The sequence below is a fragment of the Hemitrygon akajei genome, chromosome 6, assembly GCF_048418815.1.
Source record: "Hemitrygon akajei chromosome 6, sHemAka1.3, whole genome shotgun sequence".
In the NCBI taxonomy this organism is placed as follows: domain Eukaryota; kingdom Metazoa; phylum Chordata; class Chondrichthyes; order Myliobatiformes; family Dasyatidae; genus Hemitrygon; species Hemitrygon akajei.
Genome location: NC_133129.1, coordinates 183,787,565 through 183,812,577, shown reverse-complemented (window position 1 = coordinate 183,812,577; position 25,013 = coordinate 183,787,565). Strand labels below are relative to the sequence as shown.

General features: G+C 41.4%; 1 protein-coding gene across 1 annotated transcript in view; it reads right to left on the bottom strand.

Annotated features, from left to right (window-relative positions):
- LOC140729749 (TBC1 domain family member 12) overlaps positions 1 to 25,013 on the bottom strand; it is a 151,351-nt gene that overhangs the window by 61,113 nt on the left and 65,225 nt on the right. The window contains exon 9 of the mRNA XM_073049914.1: positions 22,534 to 22,651. Within this exon, the coding sequence (XP_072906015.1) occupies positions 22,534 to 22,651 (118 nt within the window). The remainder of the gene's footprint in view (positions 1 to 22,533; positions 22,652 to 25,013) is intronic.

The window sequence follows — 25,013 nt, the reverse complement described above, 5'->3', positions numbered from 1 at the left end:
TGCATAATGGGAGTCCTCAATGATGGATGCCAACTTTTTGAGGCATTAACTTTTGAAGATGTCCTTGATGCCTGGGGAGGCTAATGCTCATGATGGAGCCGGCTGAGTTTACAGCTTTTTCTGATCCTGTGCATTAGCCCCTCTACACCAGACAGTGATGCAACCACTTAGAATACTCTCCACAGTACACCTGTGGAAATTTGCTACGGTTTTGGTGACATACCAAGTCTCCACAAACTCCTAGAGAAACATAGCAACTTCGTGCCCCAAGGGACTGTGAAGAAACTATGAAAAAGCAAAAGGAGCAGAGTTTGAAAGTGCGGGGGTTACAAAGCAAATCGGAGTATTCTACAAGAACAATCATTTAATTTCATCTCAAAACAGTTCATGGTGAAACTGCTTTGTGCAGGCTGCTTAATTCTTGGGCAATGAAGTCATTAGGCAATGCTCATCAGGGCAGAAAGGTGAACAACGGGGCTAATCAGCAAAAGTGCGAGGGCCTCCTTACATTGTAAGATGCCTCAAGGCACATCCCAACAATACAGGGGGTTTGGCACTGTTCCCATAGCAATGTCTCCAATGTCATCTTATTAAGTGAAACCAAAACTATATCAAGCTCTCTAATGCAAACATCCCTGAACCTTCCTGACAGCTAAGTGCAAACACTGGCTGCTGTTCAATTTAATCTTTCAAAGGGGGAGGGCCGAGGTGTGAGATGAATGGCTGAAGGTTGTGTCACTGTAGAAGGATGACAACTGATTGGGAGACTTCTAAAGCTCGCTCGAACAGAGGCGTACCGTTCAAAGATGGTCACTTGAGAGCATGTTAGTTTTAACTTGAAAGCAGAAATCCTTTTGGTTTTGAAGTCACACCTCTGCAGATTTTGCCACTTTTCTGGTGACATTACATGACAGTTATTAATTATTGGAATAATCACAATACTGTCAATCTGTGGCAGGAAGAACCAGGTAAGCAGGACAGATTCTGCAGATGCTGGAAATCCAGAGTAACACACACAAAATGCTTGAGGGACACAGCAGTTCAGGCAGAATCTATGGAGAGCAATAAATATTTGATGTTTTGGACTGAGTTCTGATGAAAGGCCCTCATCTCAACATCATCGAGGCTGTCTAGATCACCTAGAGAGACAAAGCAAGCAAGACGGCCAAAGTCTGCAGAAGAACTGTGGCAAGTTCAACCTTGGAACAACCTACCAGTTGATTTTCTTATAAAACTGCACATGGTGTGCTTAAGCGAATTGATGCAGTTTTAAAGGCAAAAGGTGGTCACACCAAATATTGATTTGATTTAGTATTTTATGCTTACTGCTCTTTACAGCAATTTTTTGATAATTAGAAACTTCATTCATTATTTTTGATTATTTTTACAAGTGCCTCAGACTTTTGCACAGTACTTATGTACTAAGCAAGAATAACAACAAAGTAGTGTGATTAAACGTTCTTGTGGAGTCATGTTGGTAATGGTACACGCTCGACAACTTTCAGTATGGAAGCAACTAACTGGGCCCAATGAAACAAAATGCATGTGCCCTCCAAACCCCGCACTCCAGAAGAAAGAACCTCCACACGCAGGAGTGACTGTGCAATCGACTGGCCTCATGTGCACTCACCACATTGTGGCAATCAATCTGATGTAGTACATAAAACCATAGCCTGGAAACTTAAAGCTCAGAGCAAAACTCTAATGTTCAGTGCAGGGAAACAGAATGGATAGACAGAAAATGACAGAAGCTCCTCATAGATCAGAGTGCAAGCACAACAGGCCACAACTGAAGCTGTAGAAACCCTCTGTTGGTTAAAATTGACTATGGATATTGTATCCTAGCTACCTATGTATATGCAAGCCAAGGCAGTGCAACACAGAGAGCAAGCTGTAACCCATGCAACAGTGTCCCCCTCTCCACGCAGTAGATGAAATTCAGTTTGGCACAGCGCCATTGCAGGAGGTACCAGACAGCATTGAACTCAATATGGGATTGCCTTAGGGATTCTAGTTCTGGACTTCTCCTTGGGGTTTACTCCCGAAGCCTTCCCCATGAGTGGGTATAGCTGCAAGGCAGTGGATGCTTGAGATCAGAATTTTCCTTCTCCTAGATAAGCTGCCAGCCATGGCTGACAAACCCCATCTTCCCAAATCAACTAGTTTTAAGGCATCAGTAACCCCCCTTTTCCCCTTCTCCTGTCAATAGAAACAGTTCCGCTGGGTTTAGTAGCTAAACTACACATGAAAGCCAAGAACAGGACTTGGTTGTCAAAGGCTATTTGAGATGCATACTATTGGGAGCACTTAATAGGTAGTGGGAGCTTATTCCCTGCTATAATAACATTAAGAACTTGAGCAATGCACACTAAATGCTAGAGGATCTCAGCGGGTCAGGCAGCATCTGTGGAGGAGAATAAACAGTTGATGTTTTGGGCAGAGACCTTACCACTGGTGGGACCAACGATTCTCATCAGAACGTAGGTGCAGACAGTAAAGTGACTTCAGGCAAGGGGCAGATACACGCACAAGAAGGGAAATACAAAAGCTACTGTGCCATTAAATATGCCACATGTGCCATAAATCTGCTAATTTGTCTACTTGTTTTTTTTAGTGATATAGATTTTTTCAAGGGTGATATTAGTAATACCAACTCTGATGGATAGGTCATGTCATGCGGATAACTAACTCATGTCTCCCAAACAGATCCAATTGTAGGAAGGTCAGCGAGTCCCTTGTAGGAAAGGAAATGCTTCAAAGATAACATTGCAATCAGCCTGAAGAAATTCAACTTTACATCTATAAATTGGGAAGACATTGCACTCCATAGAAACACCTGGAGGAAATCTGTTCAAGAGGAAGCTGTGCGACATGAGAACGACCTCCGCTGTGCCGCAGAGAACAAGCGACACAATGTCCGTCACAATGTGCTGCAGGAGGGGTGTGGGACAGGTAACAGAGAAGGAGTGCCGGGCAGGTGGTGGCACAAGTGCAGACACAACCAGCCCTGAAACACCAGGCAAGGTCATCTGATTCAGTGGCTATCCAGCCAATGAAACCCACGGCTCTTGGACGAACAAAATGTGACTTTAGTGAGTGAGTCGTGGGCAGCTGACTCTCACTACCTGGAATGAGGAGGAGGCAGAGAGTTTCTCCACATATGAGGAGACTTGGTATGTCATCCAAGACTCTCACAAATTTCTACAGATTTACCACGGAGAGCATTCTAACTGGTTGCGTCATCATTGGTATGCAGGAGCAACTACACAGGATCAGAAAAAGCTTCAGGAAATTGCAAGCTCAGCCAGTTCTATCATGAGCTCTAACCTCTCCAGTAGGAGATGCCTCAAAAAGGCAGCTTCCATCAAGAAGGGCCCTCATCACCCAGAACATTCTCTCTTTTCATTGCTACTATCAAGGAAGAGGTACAGGAACCTGAAGACACACAGTCAATGTTTGAGGAACAGCTTCTTCCCCTCTGCCATCAGATTTCTGAATGCACAATGAACCCATGTACACTACCTCACTAATTTATATATTTCTTTTTGTAAATTATAGGTTTTTCATAATTGTGTACTGTAATGTTCTGCTGCCACAAAGGAACAAACTTCATGATATATGCCAGTGATATTAAACCGAATTCTGAAAGGAGAACATAAACAATAAAAGGCAACATACACCACTTACTCATGACCACAATGCACCAGAATATGCGGATCCCAGTTCGGACTCTACAACCACCTGAAGATCTACTAATTAAGAGAACTCCTTAGGAGAGTATCATACTCAACTCGAGTGATCACACTACTACTACTACTAAATACGTCACAGAAACATTGCTCTGTTTCACACTGACAAAGGCTGTCTGATTAGTGAATGCTTCCAGCACTTGTTTGAATCACTGGCAGCTCAGCCGCACATTATGCTAATTAACCTCTATTTGTTGCTATTTATTTATATTTGCACTTGCACTCTGGTTGATCTTTCATTGATCATGTTATAGTTACTATTCTATAGATTTGCTGAGTATGCCCATAGAAAAATGAATCTCAGGATTGTATTTGGTGACATATATGTACTCTGATAATAAAATTTATTTTGAACTTTTTGAAAGTGACAAGTCTGAATAACTGCCAGCATTGAAAGATTAAACATTACAGCCCCAGAGTATCATTGAAGTTCTGAGGGAGGAAGTGAAAATGACAAATCTGAAACGAAATGCAGCACTGGAAGACCTCAGCCAGTCAAGCATCCTCAAAAAGAGAAATCAGTCAATGTTTTAGTTCATCAGCAGTTATTGTAGACTGTGACCTCTTGTCCAGTCCTGATGGAGGACCTTGGGCTGAAATGCTGACTGTTTATTCCCTTCATCGAAACTGGAAAGGAAGGGGGAAGAAGCCAGAATAGGAAGAGGGGGAGAGGGGGAGAAGAACAAGCTGGGAGGTAATAGGTGGAAGAGGTAAAGGGCTGAAGAAGAAGGAATCTGATAGGAGAGGAGAGTGGACCACGGGAGAAAGGGAAGGAGGAGGGGAACCAGAGGGAGGTGATGGGCAGGTGAGGCAAAGGGAAGGAGTGAGATGGGAACCAGAATGAGGAATAGAAAAAGAGAGAAGGAGAGAGCTGAAATGATGTGTCTATTAAATTTATGGTTATGTTCTTTTCTCAGTGTAATATGTAGCTAATTTTGTGAAATTTGGTAAATTGCTTTATTGTCTTGTGTACCATGATACAGTGAAAATATTTGTTTTAGACCATAAGACCATAAGATATAGGAGCAGAATTGGCCATTTGGCCCATCATGTCTGATTCAATTTTCTTCTCAGCACCAATCTCCTGCCTTCCCCCAGTATCCCTTCATGCCCTGACCAATCAAGAATCTATCAACCTCTGGACGTAAATATACATAAAGATTTTGTCTCCATGGCTGCCTGTGGCAAAGAATTCCACAGATTCACCACTCTATGGCTAAAGAAGTTCCTCCTCATCTCATTCTAAAAGGACACCCCTCTATTCTGAGGCTGTATCCTCTGGTCTTAGACTCTCCCACCACAGGAAACATCCTCTCCACATCCATCCTATCAAGGCCTTTCACCATCTGATAGTTTTCTATGAGGTCACCCCTCATTATTCTGAATTCTAGTGAGATAGTACAAGGGAAAACAATAACAGAATGCAGAATGAAGTGCTACAATTACACAGAAAGTGCAGTACAGATAAACAATAGGTTGTCAGGTCATAAAGAAATAGATTGTGAGGTCAAGTGTCTACCTTATTGCATTGAAAGATTATTCAATAGTTTTTGAAAGAACAGTTCTCACCTGAGCACTTTTGATGGATTTTGGATATACTGAGCAATTGAGCTTTTGAACTGTTCTTTCAGGACCTATTAGAACATAGGTTGTCTGATTCAATTTTCAACAACAGCACAACAATGGCCCTTCGGCCCATAATGCTATGCCAAACCAACTAAATTAGTAATCAAATCCCCAACTAAACTATTTGCATCTGCCTATACAATGTCCATATCCTTCTATTTCCTCACATTCATGTGCCTATCTAAACATCTCCTAATGTTTCTGCCTCTACCACCACCACAGGCAGAGCATTCCGGGCACCCACCAGTCTCTGTGTAAGAGTCGTGCTCCTCACACCTCCTTTGAAATTACACAATCTCACCTTAAATGCATGCCCTCTGGTATTAGACATTTGAACCCTGGGAAAAAGATATTGTCTGTACAGTCTCTTTACATTTGACCTACAAGGTGCTACACTTCACATTAGGCCAGGTTAAACTCCATCTGCATTTCTCTATCCATATCTATAACTGATCGATATAATACTGTTCTTTGCCAGTCTTCTATACTAACCACAATATCACCATAGACCCTGAAGGATGACATGAAATGAACTAATGCTTTTGAAATGTGGCGCTGTCGACAAATGTTGAAGATCAGCTGGGTAGAGGAGGTTTCAAGTGAGAGGGTTTTGTCCGAAGTTGATAGACCATGGATATTGCTGGAGAAGATTATGAAGTTAAAAGTTGCTTATTGTGGACACTTTACATGGAGAGATAACATCTTGTCAGACCTACTATACGGAATGGTGGAGGGAATGAAAGGAAGAGGAAGGCAAAGAACAACGCAGCTGGATAACATCAAGGATTGGACCAAGCTGAACAAGACTAGGGATGTTGTGGACAAGTGTTGGGACAGAGCAGCATGGAGGGAAATTGCCCGCCAACTGGAAATTCCAGATGCGACCTAACGACAGCAAAGGACATGTTTGGCACAGCTTTGTGGGCCGAAGGGCCTGTATTGTGCTGTAGGTTTTCTATATTTCTATGTTTCTATTGTATCACCGTACATATGAAAATTATTCTAATTAAGCTTCTTCCTCATTCTTTGTAGCATTCCTGACCAAACTACTCAATGAAAAACTGGCTGTAATTGTCTTTTGTACTACTTATTCATCTTTTGTAACTTATAGTAGTTGTTTATGTATTGCACTATACTGCTGCCACAAGATAACAAATTTCATGACATTTATCGATGAGAAACCTGATTCTGATGTTCTCTGTAGCACTGGTTGGGAGCTAGCAGCCTCACCTATGGTAGGAGATTGTAAGTGGGGCTTGACATTTGACATTGCATTATAAATTCGGCAGTTCCAAAGGTTGTTATACTGAGGCGAGGTAGCGTGGATAAGCTCCCACTACCTAGTACATGCTCCCAATGGTGCACGTCTCAAATAGCCTCTGACAAACAATTCCAGCTCCTGGCCTTCATATGCTACTAAACCCAATGGACCAATTTCTACTGACAGGAGAAAGGGCAAAGGCAGGTCACTAGCAGCTTAAAACCAGTCACTTCAGGCAGATGAGGCTCGTCAGCCATTGTTGGCAGCTCATCTAAGAGGAGGAAAACTCTGATCTCAAACTTCTAGTGCCTTGCAGCCATACCTAGCCATGGGGAAGGTTTTGGTAGTAAACCCAAAGGGAAAAATCCAGAGCTGAAGTCCCTAAGGTAGTCCTGCGTTGAGTTCAACACTGACCGGCAACTCCTGCAATACCTCTGGTGCTGAACTGTTTTGGTCTCTGCTGTTCCATTGGATTTATCAGCCACGTGGAGAGGGGAAGCCGGCTGCATGGGCAACAGTTTGCTCTTGGCATCATACTGCCCTGGCTTGTGCATCACGCAGACCGTTAGGATGCAACATTTACTACCTATGTATGTATTTACTTATTTACATTTTTTTTTACTATTTGCACATTTGCCTTCTTTTGCACATTGCTTGTCAGTTTGTGTTATTTATAGTTGTTCATAAATGCGGTTGTATTTTTCTATTTTCCTGTGAATGCCTGCAAGAAAATGAATCTCAGGGTTGTATATGGTGACATAAACATACATTGATAATAAATTTACTTTGAACTTGATATATAAAAGTCATAGCTTTTACCTGCTTAGACTAATCTGATAGCACCTCCTAAACAAATGTACGATCCTGACTACCGTGAAGAACAGGGTGGTAGACAAATGAGAACACTATCTCCTGCAAGTTCCCCCCATCCCTTCCCTACTACATCATAAATATTGAAGATATAACATTGAGAATTGAAGGTAGAATAAGAGATAAACATTATGTTTAAAAGTCATTTAGGTGAGCAGTCTAGGTATGGAAGGACACAGACTAAATACCATGCCAAGTCAATGATAATAAGTCTGATTCTGAGACTTAAACCAGGAAAAGAGGTCAGCATGAACATGATGTGCTGAATGACTCTATGACAATCTAATTCAGCCAGCCACATTATGGGCACTAGCCTCCACTGCATCAAGAACATCTTCAAAAAGCGATGCCTTAAAAAGGCAACATCAATCATTAAGGACCCCCATCACGCAAGGAGAGGGTACAGGAGCTTGGAGACACACACTCAATGTGGTACAGTTCATTACAGAAAATCACATAAAATTATATAAAAGGAATCATGCAAAAGCCTTAGGCCCCTAGCTATATATATGTGCCTAAGAATTTTGCACAGTAATGTATTTCCTCCTCTCTCTATCTCCCTCTGGTGCTCCCCTCCCCTTTTCTTTCTCCCTAGGCCTCCCATCCCATGACCCTTTCCCTTCTCCAGCTCTGTATCCCTTTTGCCAATCACTTTTCCAGCTCTCAGCTTCACCCCACCCCCTCCGGTCTTCTCCTATCATTTCGTATTTCCTCCTCTCCCTCCTACTTTCGAATCTCTTACTATCTTTCCTTTCAGTTAGTCCTGACGAAGGGTCTCGGCCCGAAATGTCGACTGTGCTTCTTCCTATAGATGCTGCCTGGCCTGCTGCGTTCCACCAGCATTTTGTGTGTGTTGAATGTATTTCCTGTCTGGTTTTGGGTTGTTTGAGTATAATACACTAGTGTACTCAAACTAATACACTAGTTTGAGTGTAATACACTGGACGGGCTAGATGCAGGAAGATTGTTTCCGATGTTGGGGAAGTCCAGAACGAGGGGTCACAGTTTAAGGATAAAGGGGAAGCCTTTTAGGACCGAGATGAGAAAAAACTTCTTCACACAGAGAGTGGTGAATCTATGGAATTCTCTGCCACAGGAAACAGTTGAGGCCGGTTCATTGGCTATATTTAAGAGGAAGTTAGATATGGCCCTTGTGGCTAAAGGGATCAGGGGGTATGGAGAGAAAGCAGGTACAGGGTTCTGAGTTGGATGATCAGCCATTATCATACTGAATGGCAGTGCAGGCTCGAAGGGCCGAATGGCCTACTCCTGCACCTATTTTCTATGTTTCTATGTTTCTACCACCTCTGTAACATTAATACTGATGTTGCAGATGGTTATTTAATGAAATCAGTCCCAGTGTTTCTCATTATAAGATCTGAATGCCAGAGAAGGATTTGATTAATTACTAACCTGTTGCACATACAATTATTTAAATAGATTCTTCTTTCATATTCCCCAGAGGACGGATGACTTCTTTTGTTGTTTAGATTCAGGCAACAATTAAACTGCTTTTAATATTGTGTTTTCTTTACATGTAATTAATAAATCACATCGCTTATAATTTATTTCTAGGTAACCTTAAATCATGTGGAAATTCATTCATATTAAATGATGGTAAAACCTCAGCTTTTAAATTTTCATTCAAGTTTCTCCATGGTCTTGGACTTGGTTTTCCATGATCTACTCTACAACACTCCACACTCAACATTTCAGAATCAGCTTCTTCCGCTCAGCCATCAAATTTCTGAATGGACAATGAACCCATGTACACTACTTCACTACTTTTTCTTTGCTCTCTTTTTTGCAGTACTTTTAAATTTAATTTTTTAATATACAGTCTACTTCTTATTGTAGTTTACAGTACTATGTAAAAATCTTAGGCACACGTAAAAAAATTTCTGTAAAGTGAAGATGCTTTCAAAAATAATGAAAAATGGCTATAAAGAGCAGTAAACATTAAAAAAAAACTAAACCTAATCAATATTTGCTGTGACCATCCTTTGCCTTTAAATCTGCATCAGAGATCAGGGCTCTGTACAGGCTATAACATCTGAAATCATATAAAAATCTAGGGCGCCCAAGACTTTTGCACAGTGTAGTTTTTTTAAAAATTATGTATTACAATGTACTGCTGCCACAAAACAAAAACCTTTGTGGCACATGCCAGTGGTATTAATCATGATTCTGACTGTTTGTCACTTGTCCATCTTCCAGAGTATACAGCTGCAATACCACCTCCTGACCTCTAACCGCCTGCTTTGGCATTGAGTCACAAATATGAAAATTAACTGGCAAGTAGGATTGAATTGAATCCCAAGATGGCTATAGATAAAGATAAGTATGGACCTTACTGCAGAGCATTAAACTGGGGTAGAGAAAATTACAAGGGCATTAGGCAGGAACTAGGGAGAGTCAATTTGGAACAACTGTTTTTAGGCAAGTCCACATCTGACATGAGGAGGGTGTTTAAAGACCAACTGCACAGGGTACAGGACAGGCATGTTCCAGTCAGAAGGAAGGACATGGATGGCAAAGTAAGAGAACCTTAGATGTCGAGAAAGGTGACGAATTTAGTTAAGAAGGGGGAAAAGTATGTAAATCTTAGGGAGCTAGAATCAAACAGAGTCTTTGAGGATTATAAAGAAGCCAGAAAAGAATTCAGGAAGGGAATTAGGAAAATTAGGAGGGGCCATGAAAAGTCCTCACCAAGTAGGAGTAAACAGAATTCCAAAGCATTCTATACATACAGTACTTGGGCGCATATATAGTTATAATGCCAAAGTGTTTTGTACAGTACTGTAGTAATTTTATGTAATGCACTGTACTGCTGCCGCAAAAAAAACAAATTCTATGACATATGTGAGCAATGATAAACCTGATTCTGATATGGGTGTCTATTGTGGACTGAGAGTGGGAAGGGGGCAGGGAGTGGGGAAGTACAGCTAGGAAAAGGGGAAGGGAGAGAGGAAGGAGCGGGAAGCACCAGACAGGCACTCTGTAATGATCAATAAACCAATTGTTTGGGATCAAATAACCTTGCTTGGTGTCTCTGGGCTGGGTGTATCTCCATAAAACACAAGAGGCAAATCCAAAGGAAACTAAAACTGTTAGAGCGAACACTTGCAGTGTGGATGCAACATGCTTTAACAACATAAAAAAAGATTCACATGCATTGTACAAAAATAAAACAAAAAATTCAGCAACTACTGGACAATATTGGGCAACTGAATACAATAAACAGCTTACATGTTATAGGACGTTATTCTTGGCAATTGAAGTTGTTCAGTGGAAATCTGAACTCAGAGGTACTAAGTGATGTGCTGACATCAGAGGATGTTTATAAAAACACGATTTAGCAGATAATGGAATTACAGAGAGGAAGCAGCTGGAATCACGGCTGCTCTCAGAACAGTGGCATACAGGGGCCTGTGTGCCTGGAGCTTCCAGTATTGCTGCTGTTTGCTAGATGTTCTTTCCTATTTCCCAGTTTCTGCGCTAGGGATTTAGATTGATCAGCCTTTGGAGAAAAACAATGTACCCCTGTCGCATTAGCTATTTAGAAGAATAGGGATGAAATAAGCCCTTAAGACATAGAAGCAGAATTAGGCCATTCAACCCATCAAGTCTCTCTAATATACCATCAGGGCTGATTTATCATCCATCTCTAACCCATTCTCTTGCCTTCTACCCATAACCTTTGATGCTAATCAAGAACCTATCAACATCTGCTTAAAATATTTTTATTTATTTAGTGACACAGCTCGGAAGAAGCCCGGCCATGCGGCCTGAACAAACCCACAAACCCAATTAACCCTGATCTAATCACGGGACAATTTATAATGACCAATTAACCTACCCGGTATGTCTTTGGAATGTGGGAGGAAGCCAGAAGACCCAGAGGAAACTCACACATTCCATGGGGAGGATGTACAGAAACTCCTTACAGAACAGCACCAGAATTGAACTCCGAACTTCAGAACATCCTGTGCTGTAACAGTGTCACACTAACCACTATGCTACCGTGCAGTCAAAAACTAGGTCTCAACAAATATGTGAGGCAATGAGTTTCACAGACTCACCACCCTCTGGTTAAAGAAATTCTAAGGTGAAGGCCTTTTATTTTGCTGCTGCGTCCTCTGCGCCTAGAATTACCCACTATAGAACACATTCACTCTATCTTGGCCTTTCATTATTCAATAGGTTTCAATCAAATCCCCCCCTCATTCTTCTAAACTCCAGCCAGTACTGACCCAGAGCCATCAAATGCTCCTCATACATTCAAGCATTTTGGACCAGCTTGGATCAATATCTCAGTTGGCGTGGATAAATTGGTCTGAAAAGCCTGTTTCTACGCAATAAGCTGGATCACTAAACATCTCATTCTTGATTAGGTGAGGGAACCAGGACATACGAAATACTCCAGATGCAGTCCATCAGGTGGCCTATGCAAGTACAAATATACTTTCTTACTCCTATAATCAGTACGTCACGGGTACACCTCTCCCAACCATTGACCACATCTATGTGAAACTGTAGAAAAGCAGTATCTGTCATCAAAGATTCTCACCACCCAGCCCATGCTCTTTTCTCACTGCTGCCATCAGGTAGAAGGTCCAAGAGCCTCAGGACTCACACCACCAGGTTCAAGAACAATTACTACCTCTCAACCATCGAGCTCTTGAACAAAAGGGGAAAGCTACACTCACTTGCTCATCCATTGAGATGCTCCAACAACCAATGATCTCAATTTAAGCACTTTTTATCTTGTTATTTCATGTTCTCATTATTTATTGCTTTTTAAAAAAATATTTGTATTTGTACAATTCGTTGTCTTCTGCACTCTGGTTGATCTTTCATTGATCCTGCTAGAACCATAGAACATTACAGCACAGAAACAGGCCTTTTGGCCCTTCTTGGCTGTGCTGAACCATTTTTCTGCCTAGTCACACTGACCTGCACCCATCCCATATCCCTCCAAACCCCTCTCATCCATATACCTGTCCAAGTTTTTCTTAAATGTCAAAAGTGAGCCCACATTCACCACTTCATCTGGCAGCTCATTCCACACTCCCACCACTCTCTGTGTGAAGAAGCCCCTTCCTAATGTTCCCTTTAAACTTTTCCCCTTTCAACCTTAACCCATGACCTCTGGGTTTTTTATCCCCTGGCCTCAGTGGAAAAAGCATGCTTGCATTCACTCTATCTATACCCATCATAATTTTATACACCTCTATCAAATCACCCCTCATTCTCCAGGGAATAACGTCCTAACCTATTCAACCTTTCTCTGTAACTCAGTTTCTCAAGTCCCGGCAACATCCTTCTAAACCTTCTCTGCACTCTTTCAACCTTATTAATATCCTTCCTGTAATTAGGTGACCAAAACTGCATACAATACTCCAAATTTGGTCTCACCAATGTCTTATACAACCTCACCATTACATACTCAATACTTTGATTTATAAAGGCCAATGTACCAAAAGCTCTCTTTACGACCCTATCTACTTGTGACGCCACTTTTAGGGAATTATGTATCTGTACTCCAAGATCCCTCTGTTCTACTGTACTCCTCAGTGTCTTACCATTTACCTTATATGTTCTACCTTGGTTTGACCTTCCGAAGTGCAATACCTCACACTTGTCCGCATTAAACTCCATCTGCCATTTTTCTGCCCATTCCTCCAACTGGTCCAAATCCCTCTGCAAGCTTTGAAAACTGTCCACTACACCTCCAATCTTTGTATCATCAGCAAATTTGCTGATCCAATTTGCCACATTATCATCCAAATCATTGATATAGATGACAAATAACAATGGACCCAGCACTGATCCCTGTGGCACACCACTAGTCACAGGCCTCCACTCAGAGTAGAAATCCTCCACTACCACTCTGACTTCTCCCATTGAGCCAATGTCTAATCCAATTTACTACCTCTCTATGTATACCTAGCGACTGAATCTTCCTAACTAACCTCCCATGCTGGACCTTGTCAAAGGCCTTACTGAAGTCCATGTAGACAACATCCACTGCCTTCCCTTCATCCACTTTCCTGGTAACTTCCTCGAAAAACTCTAATAGATTGGTTAAACATGACCTACCACGCACAAAGCCATGCTGACTTTTTCTAATAAGTCTCTGTCTATCCAAATACTTGTAGATCCTATCTCTTAATATTCCTTCCAATAATTTACCTACTACCGATGTCAAACTTACTGGCCTATAATTTCCCGGCTTACTTTTTGAGCCTTTTTTAAACAACGGAACTACACGAGCTATCCTTCAATCCTCCGGCACTTGACCCGTGGATATTGACATTTTAAATATTTCTGCCAGGGCCCGTGCAATTTCAACACTAGTCTCCCTCAAGGTCCGAGGGAATACCCTGTCAGGTCCTGGGGATTTATCTACTCCGATTTGCCTCAAGACAGCAAGCACCTCCTCTTTAATATGTATAAGTTCCATGACCCCCTTACTTGTTTGCCTTGTTTCCATAGACTCCATTCCAGTTTCCTTAGTAAATACAGATGCAAAAAACCCATTTAATATCTCTCCCATTTCTTTTGGTTTCATACATAGCTGACCACTCTGATCTTCAAGAGGACGAATTTTATCCCTTACTATCCTTTTGCTCTTAACATACCTGTAGAAGCTCTTAGGATTATCCTTCACCCTGACTGCCAAAGCAACCTCATGTCTTCTTTTAGCCCTCCTGATTTCTTTCTTATGTATTTTCTTACTCTTTTTATACTCCTCAAGCATCTTATTTCCTCCCTGTTGCCTATACATGTTATACATCTCTCTCTTCTTCTTTATCAGAGTTCCAATATCCCTCGAGAACCAAGGTTCCTTATTCTTATTCGTTTTGCCTTTAACCCTGACAGGAACATACAAACTCTGCACTCTCAGAATTTCTCCTTTGAAGGCCTCCCACTTACCAATCACATCCTTGCCAGAGAACAACCCATTCCAATCTACGCTTTTTAGATCCTTTCTCATTTCTTCAAATTTGGCCTTTTTTCAGTTTAGAAATTCAACCCGAGGACCAGATCTATCTTTATCCATGATCATGTTGAAACTAATGACATTATGATCACTGGAACCAAAGTGTTCCCCTACACACACTTCCGTCACCTGCCCTAACTCATTTCCTAATAGGAGATCTAATATTGCATCCTCCCTAGTTGGTACATCTATATATTGATTTAGAAAACTTTCCTGAACACATTTCACAAACTCTAACCCATCTAGACCTTTAACAGTATGCGAGTCCCAATCAATGTGTGGAGAATTAAAATACCCTACAATCGCAACTTTCTGTCTCCTGCAGTTGTCTGTTATCTCTCTGCAGATTTGCTCCTCCAATTCTCGCTGACTATTGGGTGGTCTATAATACAACCCTATTAATGTGGTCATACCTTTCCTGTTTCTCAGCTCCACCCATATGGCCTCAGTAGACAAGCCCTCTAATCTTTCCTGCCGAAGCACTGCTGTAATATTTTCCCTGGCTAGCAAAGTTCCATTGAGGTACTGATTTGCTGAGTCTACTCAGGGCTGTATGTGGCGACGTACATGTACTCTGATAATAACATTTACTTTGAATGTTGAACCTCTCATAATGAAGATTAACCTAACACTTGTCTTCCTAATTACTTTGCTGTACATTTGAACATTAACCATAAGACATAGGAGCAGAATTAGCCCATTTGGCCCATCGAGTCTGCTCAGCCATTCAATCATGGCTGATTCTTTTTTGTCCCTCCTCCTCAACCCCATTTCCTGACCTTCTCCCCGTAATCTTTGATGCCATGTCCAATCAAGAACCTATCTCTGCCTTAAATACACCCAATGACCTGGCCTCCACAGCTGCATGTGGCAACAAATTCCACAAATTCACCACTCTCTGGCTAAAGAAATTTCTCCACATCTGTTTTGAATCGATGCCCCTCTATCCTGAGGCTCTGCCCTCTTGTCCTCGATTCTCCACATCTGCTCTATCTAGGCCTTTCGACATTCGAAAGGTTTCAATGAGATCCCTCCTCATCCTTCTGAATTCCGAGTACAGACGCAGAGCCATAAAATGTTCTTCATATGATAACCCTTTCATTCCTGGAATCATCCTTGTGAACCTCCTCTGGGCCCTCTCCAATGTCAGCACACCTTTTCTAAGATGAGGAGCCCAAAACTGTTCACAATACTCAAAGTGAGGCCTCACCAGTCCCTTATAAAGCATCAGCATCACATCCCTGCTCTTGCAGCCTAGACCTCTTGAAATGAATGCTAATATTGTATTTGCCTTCCTCACTATTCACTCAACCTGCAAGTCAACCTTTAGAGTGTTCTGCACAAGGACTCCCAAGACCCTTTGCATCTCAGATTTTTGGATTTCTCCCCATTTAGAAAATAGTCCACATATTTATTTCTACTACCAAAGTGCATGACTGTGTATTTTCCAACATTATATTTCATTTGCCATTTTCTTGCCCATTCTCCTAATGTGTCTTCTGCATCCTACCTGTTTCCTCAAAACGACCTGCCCCTCTACCAGTCTTCTTGTTCAGCCTTTCCCTGTAACTTAGGTGCTGAAACCCAGGTAACATTCTGGTAAATTTTCTCTGTACTCTGTTGATATCTTTCCTATAATTCGGTGACCAGAACTGTACACAATACTCCAAATTCGGCCTTACCAATGCCTTGTACAATTTTAACATTACATCTCAACTCCTATACTCAATGCTCTGATTTATAAAGGCCAGCATACCAAAAGCTTTCTTCACCACCCTATCCACATGAGATTCCACCTTCAGGGAACTATGCACCATTATTCCTAGATCACTCTGTTCTACTGCATTCTTCAATGTCCTATTTGGATTATTCCTACCAAAATGTAGCACCTCACACTTATCAGCATTAAACTCCATCTGCCATCATTCAGCCCACTCTTCTAACTGGCCTAAATCTCTCTGCAAGCTTTGAAAACCTACTTCATTATCCACAATGCCACCTACCATATTATCATCTGCATACTGACTAATCCAATTTACCACCCCATCATCCAGATCATTAATGTATATGACAAACAACATTAGACCCAAAACAGATCCCTGAGGCACACCACGAGTCACTGGTCTCCAACCTGACAAACAGTTATCCACCACCAGTCTCTGGCATCTTCCATCTAGCCACTGTTGAATCCATTTTACTACTTCAATATTAATACCTAACAATTGAACCTTCCTAACTAACCCTCCATGCAGAACCTTGTCAAAGGCCTTACTGAAGTCCATATAGACAACATCCACTGCCTTACTCTCGTCAACTTTCCTCGTAACCTCTTCAAAAAATTCAATAAGATTTGTCAAACATGACCTTCCACACACAAATCCATGCTGACTATTCCTAATCAGACCCTGTCTATCCAGATAATTATATATACCATCTCTAAGAATACTTTCCATTAATTTACCAACCACTGACGTCAAACTGACAGGCCTATAATTGCTAGGTTTACTCGTAGAACCCTTTTTAAACAATGGAACAACATGAGCAATATGCCAAACCTCCGGCACCATCCCCGTTTCTAATGATATTTGAAATATTTCTGTCAGAGCCCCTGCTATTTCTACACTAACTTCCCTCAAAGTCCTAGGGAATATCCTGTCAGGACCCGGAGATTTATCCACTTTTATATTCCTTAAAAGTGCCAGTACTTCCTCCTCTTTAATTGTCATAGTTTCCATAACTTCCCTACTTGTTTCCGTTACCTTACACAATTCGATATCCTTCTCTTTAGTGAATACCGAAGAAAAAAAATTGTTCAAAATCTCCCCCATCTCTTTCGGCTCCACACATAGCTGTCCACTCTGATTCTCTAAGGGACCAATTTTATCCCTCACTATCTTTTTGCTATTAATATAACTGTAGAAACCTTTTGGATTTATTTTCACCTTACTTGCCAAAGCAACCTCGTATCTTCTTTTAGCTTTTCTAATTTCTTTCTTAAGATTCTTTTTACATTCTTTATATTCCTCGAGCATCTCATTTACTCCATGCTGCCTATATTTATTATAGATCTCCCTCTTTTTCCAAACCAAGTTTCCAATATCCCTTGAAAACCATGGCACTCTCAAACCTTTAACCTTTTCTTTCAACCTAACAGGAACATAAAGATTCTGCACCCTCAAAATTTCACCTTTAAATGACCTCCATTTCTCTATGACATCCTTCCCATAAAACAAATTGTCCCAATCCACTCCTTCTAAGTCCTTTCGCATCTCCTCAAAGTTAGCCTTTCTCCAATCAAAATCTTTATCTATCTGCTTGTAATCTCCTCAAAGGATTCCAACAGGTTTGTCAGGTAGGATTGTCCCTGAAGGAAACCATGCTGACTTTGTCCAAATCTTGTCCTGTGTTACCAAGTACTCCATCACCTCGTCCTTAAAAATTGACTCTAACATCCTCCCAATCACTGAGATCAGGCTAACTGGTCTATAATTTCCTTTCTGCTGCCTTCCTCCTTTCTTAAAGAGTGGAGTGACAATTGCAATCTTCCAGTCCTCTGGTACCATGCCAGAGTCCAATGATTTTTGAAAGATTATTTTTAATGCCGCCACAATCTCCAAAGCTACCTCTTTCAGAACCCTAGGGTGCAGTTCATCTGGTCCAGGTGACTTATGTACTTTTAGGTTTTTCAGCTTCTTGAGCACCTTCTCTCTTGTAATAGTAACTACACCCACTTCGCTTCCTTCACACACTACAACATCTGGCACACAGCAGGCATCTTTCACAATAAAGACTAATGCAAAATACTCATTTAGTTGATCTGCCATCTCGTTGTTCCCCCGTTATTATTTCTCCTGCCTCATTTTCTAGCAGCTCTTTCACTCTCAGCTCCATTTTATTTTTTACATACTTGAAAAAGCTTTTACTATCCACTTTGATATTGCTAGCTTGCTTTCATTTTTCATCTTTTCCCTTCTAATGATTCTTTTAGTTGCTCTCTGTAGGTTTTTAAAAACTTCCCAATCCTCTATCTTCCCACTATTTTTTTGCTTTGTTGTATGCCCTTTCTTTTGCTTTTACTTACCTTGTCAGCCATGATTGTACTATTTTACCATTTGAGTATTTCTTCATTTTGGAATACACATGTCCTGCACCTTCCTCATTTTCCCCAGAAATGCACATCATTGCTGCTCTACTGACATCCCTGCCAGCAGCTACTTCCAATTTACTTTGGCTAACTCCTCACTCATACCACTGTAATTTCCCTTACCCTACTGAAATACAGCTACGTCAGACTTTACTTTCTCCCTAACAAATTTGAAATTGAACTCAATCATATTGTGAGCACTGGTTCCTCAGAGTTCTTTTAACTTAAGCTCCCTAATTGCCTCCGGTTCATTACATAACACCCAGTCAAGTATAGCTGATCCCCTAGTAGGCTCAATGACAAACTACTCTAAAAAGCCATCTGTTAGGCATTCAACTAACTCACTCTTGAGATCCATTACCAACCTGATTTTCCCAATCGACCTCAATGTTAAAATCTCCCATGACTACTATAACATTGCCCTTTTGATTTGCTTTTTCTATTTCCTGCTGTAACCTGTGGTCCACCTCCAGCCACTGTTGAGAGGCCCGTATATAGCAGTTTCTTAACTTAACTCACAAAGATTCAACATCTTACGATCCTATGTTACATCTTTCTACTGATTTGATGCCATTCTTTACCAGTAGAACCATGCCTCCCCCTATGACTACCTCCTATCCATCCAACGCAACGTGCCACCTTGAAGTTTCACCTTCCTACTACAACCATCCTTCAGCCACGATTCAGTGATGGCCACAACATCATACCTGGTAGTCTGTAATAGTGCAACAAGATCATCCACCTTATTTCTTGTTCTCCGCGCATTGAGATACAACTATTATTTAGATGGGGAGAGAATTCAAAATGCAGAGATGCAAAGAGACTTGGTAGTCCTTGTGCAAGATAGCCTAAAGGTTAACCTCCAGGTTGAGTCAGTTGTGAAGAAGGCGAATGCAATGTTGGCATTCATTTCTAGAGGTATAGAATATAAGAGCAGGGATGTGATGTTGGAGTATTGTGTGCAGTTTTGGGCTCCTTATTTCAGAAAGGATATACTGACATTGGAGAGGGTTCGGAGAAGATTCATAAGAATTATTCCAGGAACGACAGGGTTACCGTACGAGGAATTTCTGGCAGTTCTTGGAGTTCAGAAAAATGAGGGGGGATCTCACAGAAACATTCTTAATATTAAAAGACCTGAACAGATTAGATATGGCAAAGTTATTTCCCATGGTAGGGGACTCTAGGACAAGAGGGCACAACTTCAGGATTGAAGGACGTCCTTTTAGAGTTGAGAATCGGAGAAATCACTTTAGCCAGAGGGTGGTAAATCTGTGGAATTTGTTACCACGAGCGGCTGTGGAGGCCAAGTCATTGGGTGTATTTAAGGCAGAGATAATAGGTTCTTGATTATCCAGGGCATCAAAGGGTATGGGGTGAAAGCAGGAGAGTGGGTATAACTGGAAGAATTGGATCAGCCTATGATTGAATGGCGGAGTAGACTCGATGTGCTGAATGGTCTACTTCTGCTCCTATATCTTATGGTCTTATGGAATATGTCCCATTACCTGTCTGCCCTTCCTGACAGTCTGACTGTACACTATCTTTATTTTGTTACCATTTGTCCTTTCCTGAGTCCCATCACTCCGGTTCCCACCTCCTGCCAAATTAGTTTAAAACCTCCCCAACAGCTCTAACAAACCTGCCTGTGAGAATGTTGGTCCCTCTTGGGTTCAGGTGCAACCTGTCACTTTTGAACAGGTCATACTTCCCCCAGAAGAAATCCCAATGATCCAAGAATCTAAACCCTGCCCCCTGCACCAGCTTCTCAGCCATGCATTTATCTGCCAAATCATCTTGTTTCTACCCTCACTGGCATGTGGCACAGGCAGCAATCCAGAAATTACGACCCTGGAGGTCTTACGTCTCAGCTTTCTACCTAGTTCTCCAAATTCTCTTTTCAGGACCACTTTGCTTTTCCTTCCTACGTCATTGGTACCAACATGTACCAAGACAACTGGCTGCTCATGTTGTGGACGCGATCTGAGACATCCTTGACCCTGGCACCTGGGAGGCAACATACTGTTATGCTCTGGGGGAGCGTGGTCAACAGCCCACTCCTGCATTTCTAATGACGAGTATTGCTATTGTTCTTGTGTTAAAATGCTTTTGTGGCATTATGGTGCGTAGCTCCAGTGCATTTATTGTTACATTTTAGATTGGGTTACTCTAAAACACAATTTTAGATTATTTGCTTGTGTATTTGTGGGTCACCTTAACTGTAACTGGGGTGTGTGATGGTCACCTCCCCGGTCTGCATGAGACTGGTTGGGTTCATTATCTGGGTTATGGTGCTCGGTCTGTTTTGTGTCTATCACAATAAAATGGTTGTTGAGTTAATGAGCTTCCTCATCTGTCATTAAGGACCAAATACTTGTCACAACACCATCTGGGTGTCCCATTCATGTCTACAAAATCTCCTGTCTGTTCCCCTCACTATTGAGTCCCCTTATCACTACCGCTCCCTTCTTCTCTCTCTTTCCCTTCTGCACCCATGCTCAGTGTCTGCAACCCAGTTGCCGTGGCATTCCCCTAGGAGGTCATCCCCCACAAAGTTTCCAAAGCAGTATACTTATTTTTGAGGGGAATGGCCACAGGTGTGCTCTACTCTAAATGCTAGGGTGCCTAAGACTTTTGCACAGTACTGTATTTGTCAATTTGGAGCAAAGAGGGAGTTTGTAAATCTGGTGGGAGCAAAGAATGTTTGGAATGATGAGGGTGGAGCACTGCTGGAGGGGTGTGGGACAGATGGCAGAGAAGGAGTGCCAGGGGTAGAGGGTGGTGTGGGTACAGACAGTCCCAGCCCTGAGACATCAAGCAAGGTCATTTCATTCCAAACAATTGGTTTATTGATCATTACAGAATGTCTACCTGATGCTTCCTGCTCCCTCCCATCTCCCTTCCCCTTTTCCCAACCATGAATCCCCTTTCTCCATCTACCTCCTTTTCACTCTCAATCCATATCAGAATCAGGTTAGTCATCACTCACATATGTCATGAAATTTATTTTGCTTTGCAGTAGCAGTACAGTGCAATACATAAAATTACTACAGTGTTGAGCAAATGTCTTAGGCGGCCTAGCTATATATACTGTATGTGCTTAAGGCCTTTACCCAGTACTGTAATTTTACACCAATTGGAGGAAAGTATAGGAGGAATGTCGGAGATAGAGGTTTTATACAGAGAGTGGTGGGTGTGTGGAACTTAGAGCTGGTCATCAAGACAGACACACCATCAGGTTTCAGGGACAGTTATTATCCATCAACTCAGGCTCTTGAGTCAGAGGGGATAACTTCACTCAACCCAACACTGAACTGTTCCCACAATCTATGGACTCACTTTCCAAGGACTCTTCATCTCATGTTATTGATATTTATTGCTTAATTATTAATTATAATTATTTCTTTTTTTTTCTTTTGCATTTGCACATTTTGTTGACTTTTCCACCTTGGCTGTTTGTCCATCCTGTTGGGTGCAGTCTCTCATTGATTCTATTGTGCTTCTTGGACTTACTGTGATTGCCCGCAAGAGAATAAATCTCAGGGTTGTATTTAGTGAAATACTTTGATAATAAATTTACTTTAAACTTTGAACATTAGGGGCATTTAAGATGCTCTTAAATGGGCATTTGACGATAGAAAAATGGAGGGCTACGTGTGAGGGAATGGTTAAGATTTATCTTATAGTAGCTTAATTGGGCCTTTAATGTGATCTACTATTTTATGTTCTATGTTCTAGTTGAACAGCTATTAAATTTATTCCACCACTTAGCCTACAGGTTCTGGGTCAGGACCCAACAAGCATCATACTCCATGTACACACACGTATCTACTAATGAGAAACAGTGCAGATAATCTGAATACAGTTCTGTACGTACACATCAACAGGAATCCGCAGCAGCGTGGGAAGGAGGAGGGAGACGTCAGACATAGCGAGCAGTCGTGGTTCCAGTAGCTGCAGGATGCACAGGCCTGTGCTGAATATTATATTGATGCCTAAGATGCAGAAAAGGAAAAGGATTTCTCATTAGTAAAAACCTAAGCAAAATCTCCCAGAGTTTAGCTGTGATTCAATGGGTAACGTTGTTGTTTGAGTTATTAACCTGTGATGGTCCAGTCACTTTCTGCAGAGTTCTGTGGAAACACATCAATAATAATTAAATGTGATATTTATCCACATGCTTCCAATGAGTATACAGAAACTGCAGTAAATCACCTGGCCTTCACATGCAGTAACAGATGCCAAAACCATGTACTCATCAAAATTGGAATCGGTTTATTATTGTCACACATACTGAGATACAGGGAAAATCCTGTCTTTCATATTGTTCATTTGGGGTGAGGGGGCGGGGTGGGTGTGTATACGTGTACACGCACACGCGCATAGCTGACATCTTTTCAATACTTCTCCCATCTATCCGACATAGTCATAGAAAAGTACGCACAAAATTGGGCTCTTCAGCCTATCTAGTCCATGCTGAAACATTTAAACTGCCTTGTCCCATCGACTGGTGCCTGGACCACAGCCCTTCATACTCCTACCATCCATGTACCTATCCAAACTTCTCTTTAAATATTGAAATCCAGCTCACATGCAGCACTTGCATTGGCAGCTCATTTAACACTCTCACAATCCACTGAAGTTTCTCCTCATGCTCCCCTTAAACTTTTAATCTTTCACCTTAACCCATTACCTCTGGTTATAGTCCCTCCCAACCTCAGAGGAAAAAAACTTGCTCACTTTTACCTCATTTATACCTCTCATAACTTTGTATACCTTTATCAATTCTCCTCTCAATCTTCTATTTAGCAAAATGGTGAGCAAAAGTGCTTGTTTCTGTGGTGTACAGTTCTCTGATGATCTTTTCCCAAGATGGTGGCTGCAGTGTTTTGGTGTCTCATCCTGTGATTTTTTTTGGTGCTTGGCTCTAAACACCTCATGATAATAAAAGCACTTCATGCAGTTTAAAATGGCATCATGGGTCAGCAGAAACATTGTTCCTGCTTTTCCTTTGGGTTCATCAGATGTGTGGACAGCGGAAGCCTGCTGCATGGGCAACAACTTGCTCTCCATATCGTACTGCCCTGGCTTGCTTATCTAGACATCTAGGATGCAACATCCAATGTCTACACCAACCAATGGATGCCTAGCTATAAATTACAATAAGGGAGATACAATAGGAATAAGGAATATGTATATAAAAAACTAAATAAATAGTGTAAGAAGAGAGCAAAAAATTGTGAGGTAGTGTTCATGGGTGCATTGCTCATTCAGAATTCTGATGGCGGAAGGAAAGAATCTGTTCCTAAAACATTAAGTGTGTGGCGTTAGGTTCCTGTACCTCCTCTCTGATGGTAGCAACAAGCAGAGAGCATGTCCAAGGTGATGGGGGATCCTTAATAGAAGATGCCACCTTTTTCAGGTGGGGAGGCTAGTGCCCATGATGGAGCTGGCTGAGTTCCATAAACTGGCACACAGGATAACTCCTCAATTCTGTTAATATCAAACACTGCATTTGCAGGAGAGCAAGATCAACAGAATGTAGCATCGATCCTGGCTATTCCCCAGCGAGCTCTTCCCCACATCCAGCTTCACTGTCTCTTCAGGGAAGTGTTGCACTTTGACAAATGTTAATCTGCTGCTCTTTCTGAATCTCCAGTAGTTCAGCAGCATCATGTTTTCTACTATTTCCTGTGGCCCAGATCTGCAGATAATCTCCACCACCACTACTTTGTCACTTCTTGTCAGTTTCCTTATGTACAGACATTCCTATGCCTAGCATCAGTTTATGTACATACAATCTATGTATATAAGCTACCTTATGTATATATATATATATATTTATTTATTGTTTTTTTTATTCTGAATGCTATTTCTTCACTTTTTATTGTTTGCAATACGTTCTTTTTTTCACACATTGGGTATTTAACAGTCTTTTCTAAAAATCTGTTCTATTGGGTTTCTTTATTTGTAGCTGCCTGTAATCAGATGAATCTCAAGGTTCATATAGTATACATACTTTGACAATAAATGTATGCACTTTGAACTTTAATACTGGATTCTTTATCTCATTGTGTTTGTTACATGCGCCATCGGATGTGTAATAACAATTGTTTTGGTATGTCCTTCGCATGCTCCAGTTTCCTCCCACAGTCCAAAGACCTACCAGTTAGGTAGGTTAACTGGTCATTTAAAATTATCCTGTGATTAGGCTAGGGTTAAATTGGTGGGTTGCTGGTCAGCATGGCTCGTTGACCTGGAAGGGCCTGTTCCTGCACAGTATCACTAAATAAAATAAAATTTACTCTTGTGTACTGGAAATGACATTAAACAATCTTGAATCTTGATCTTGTAATA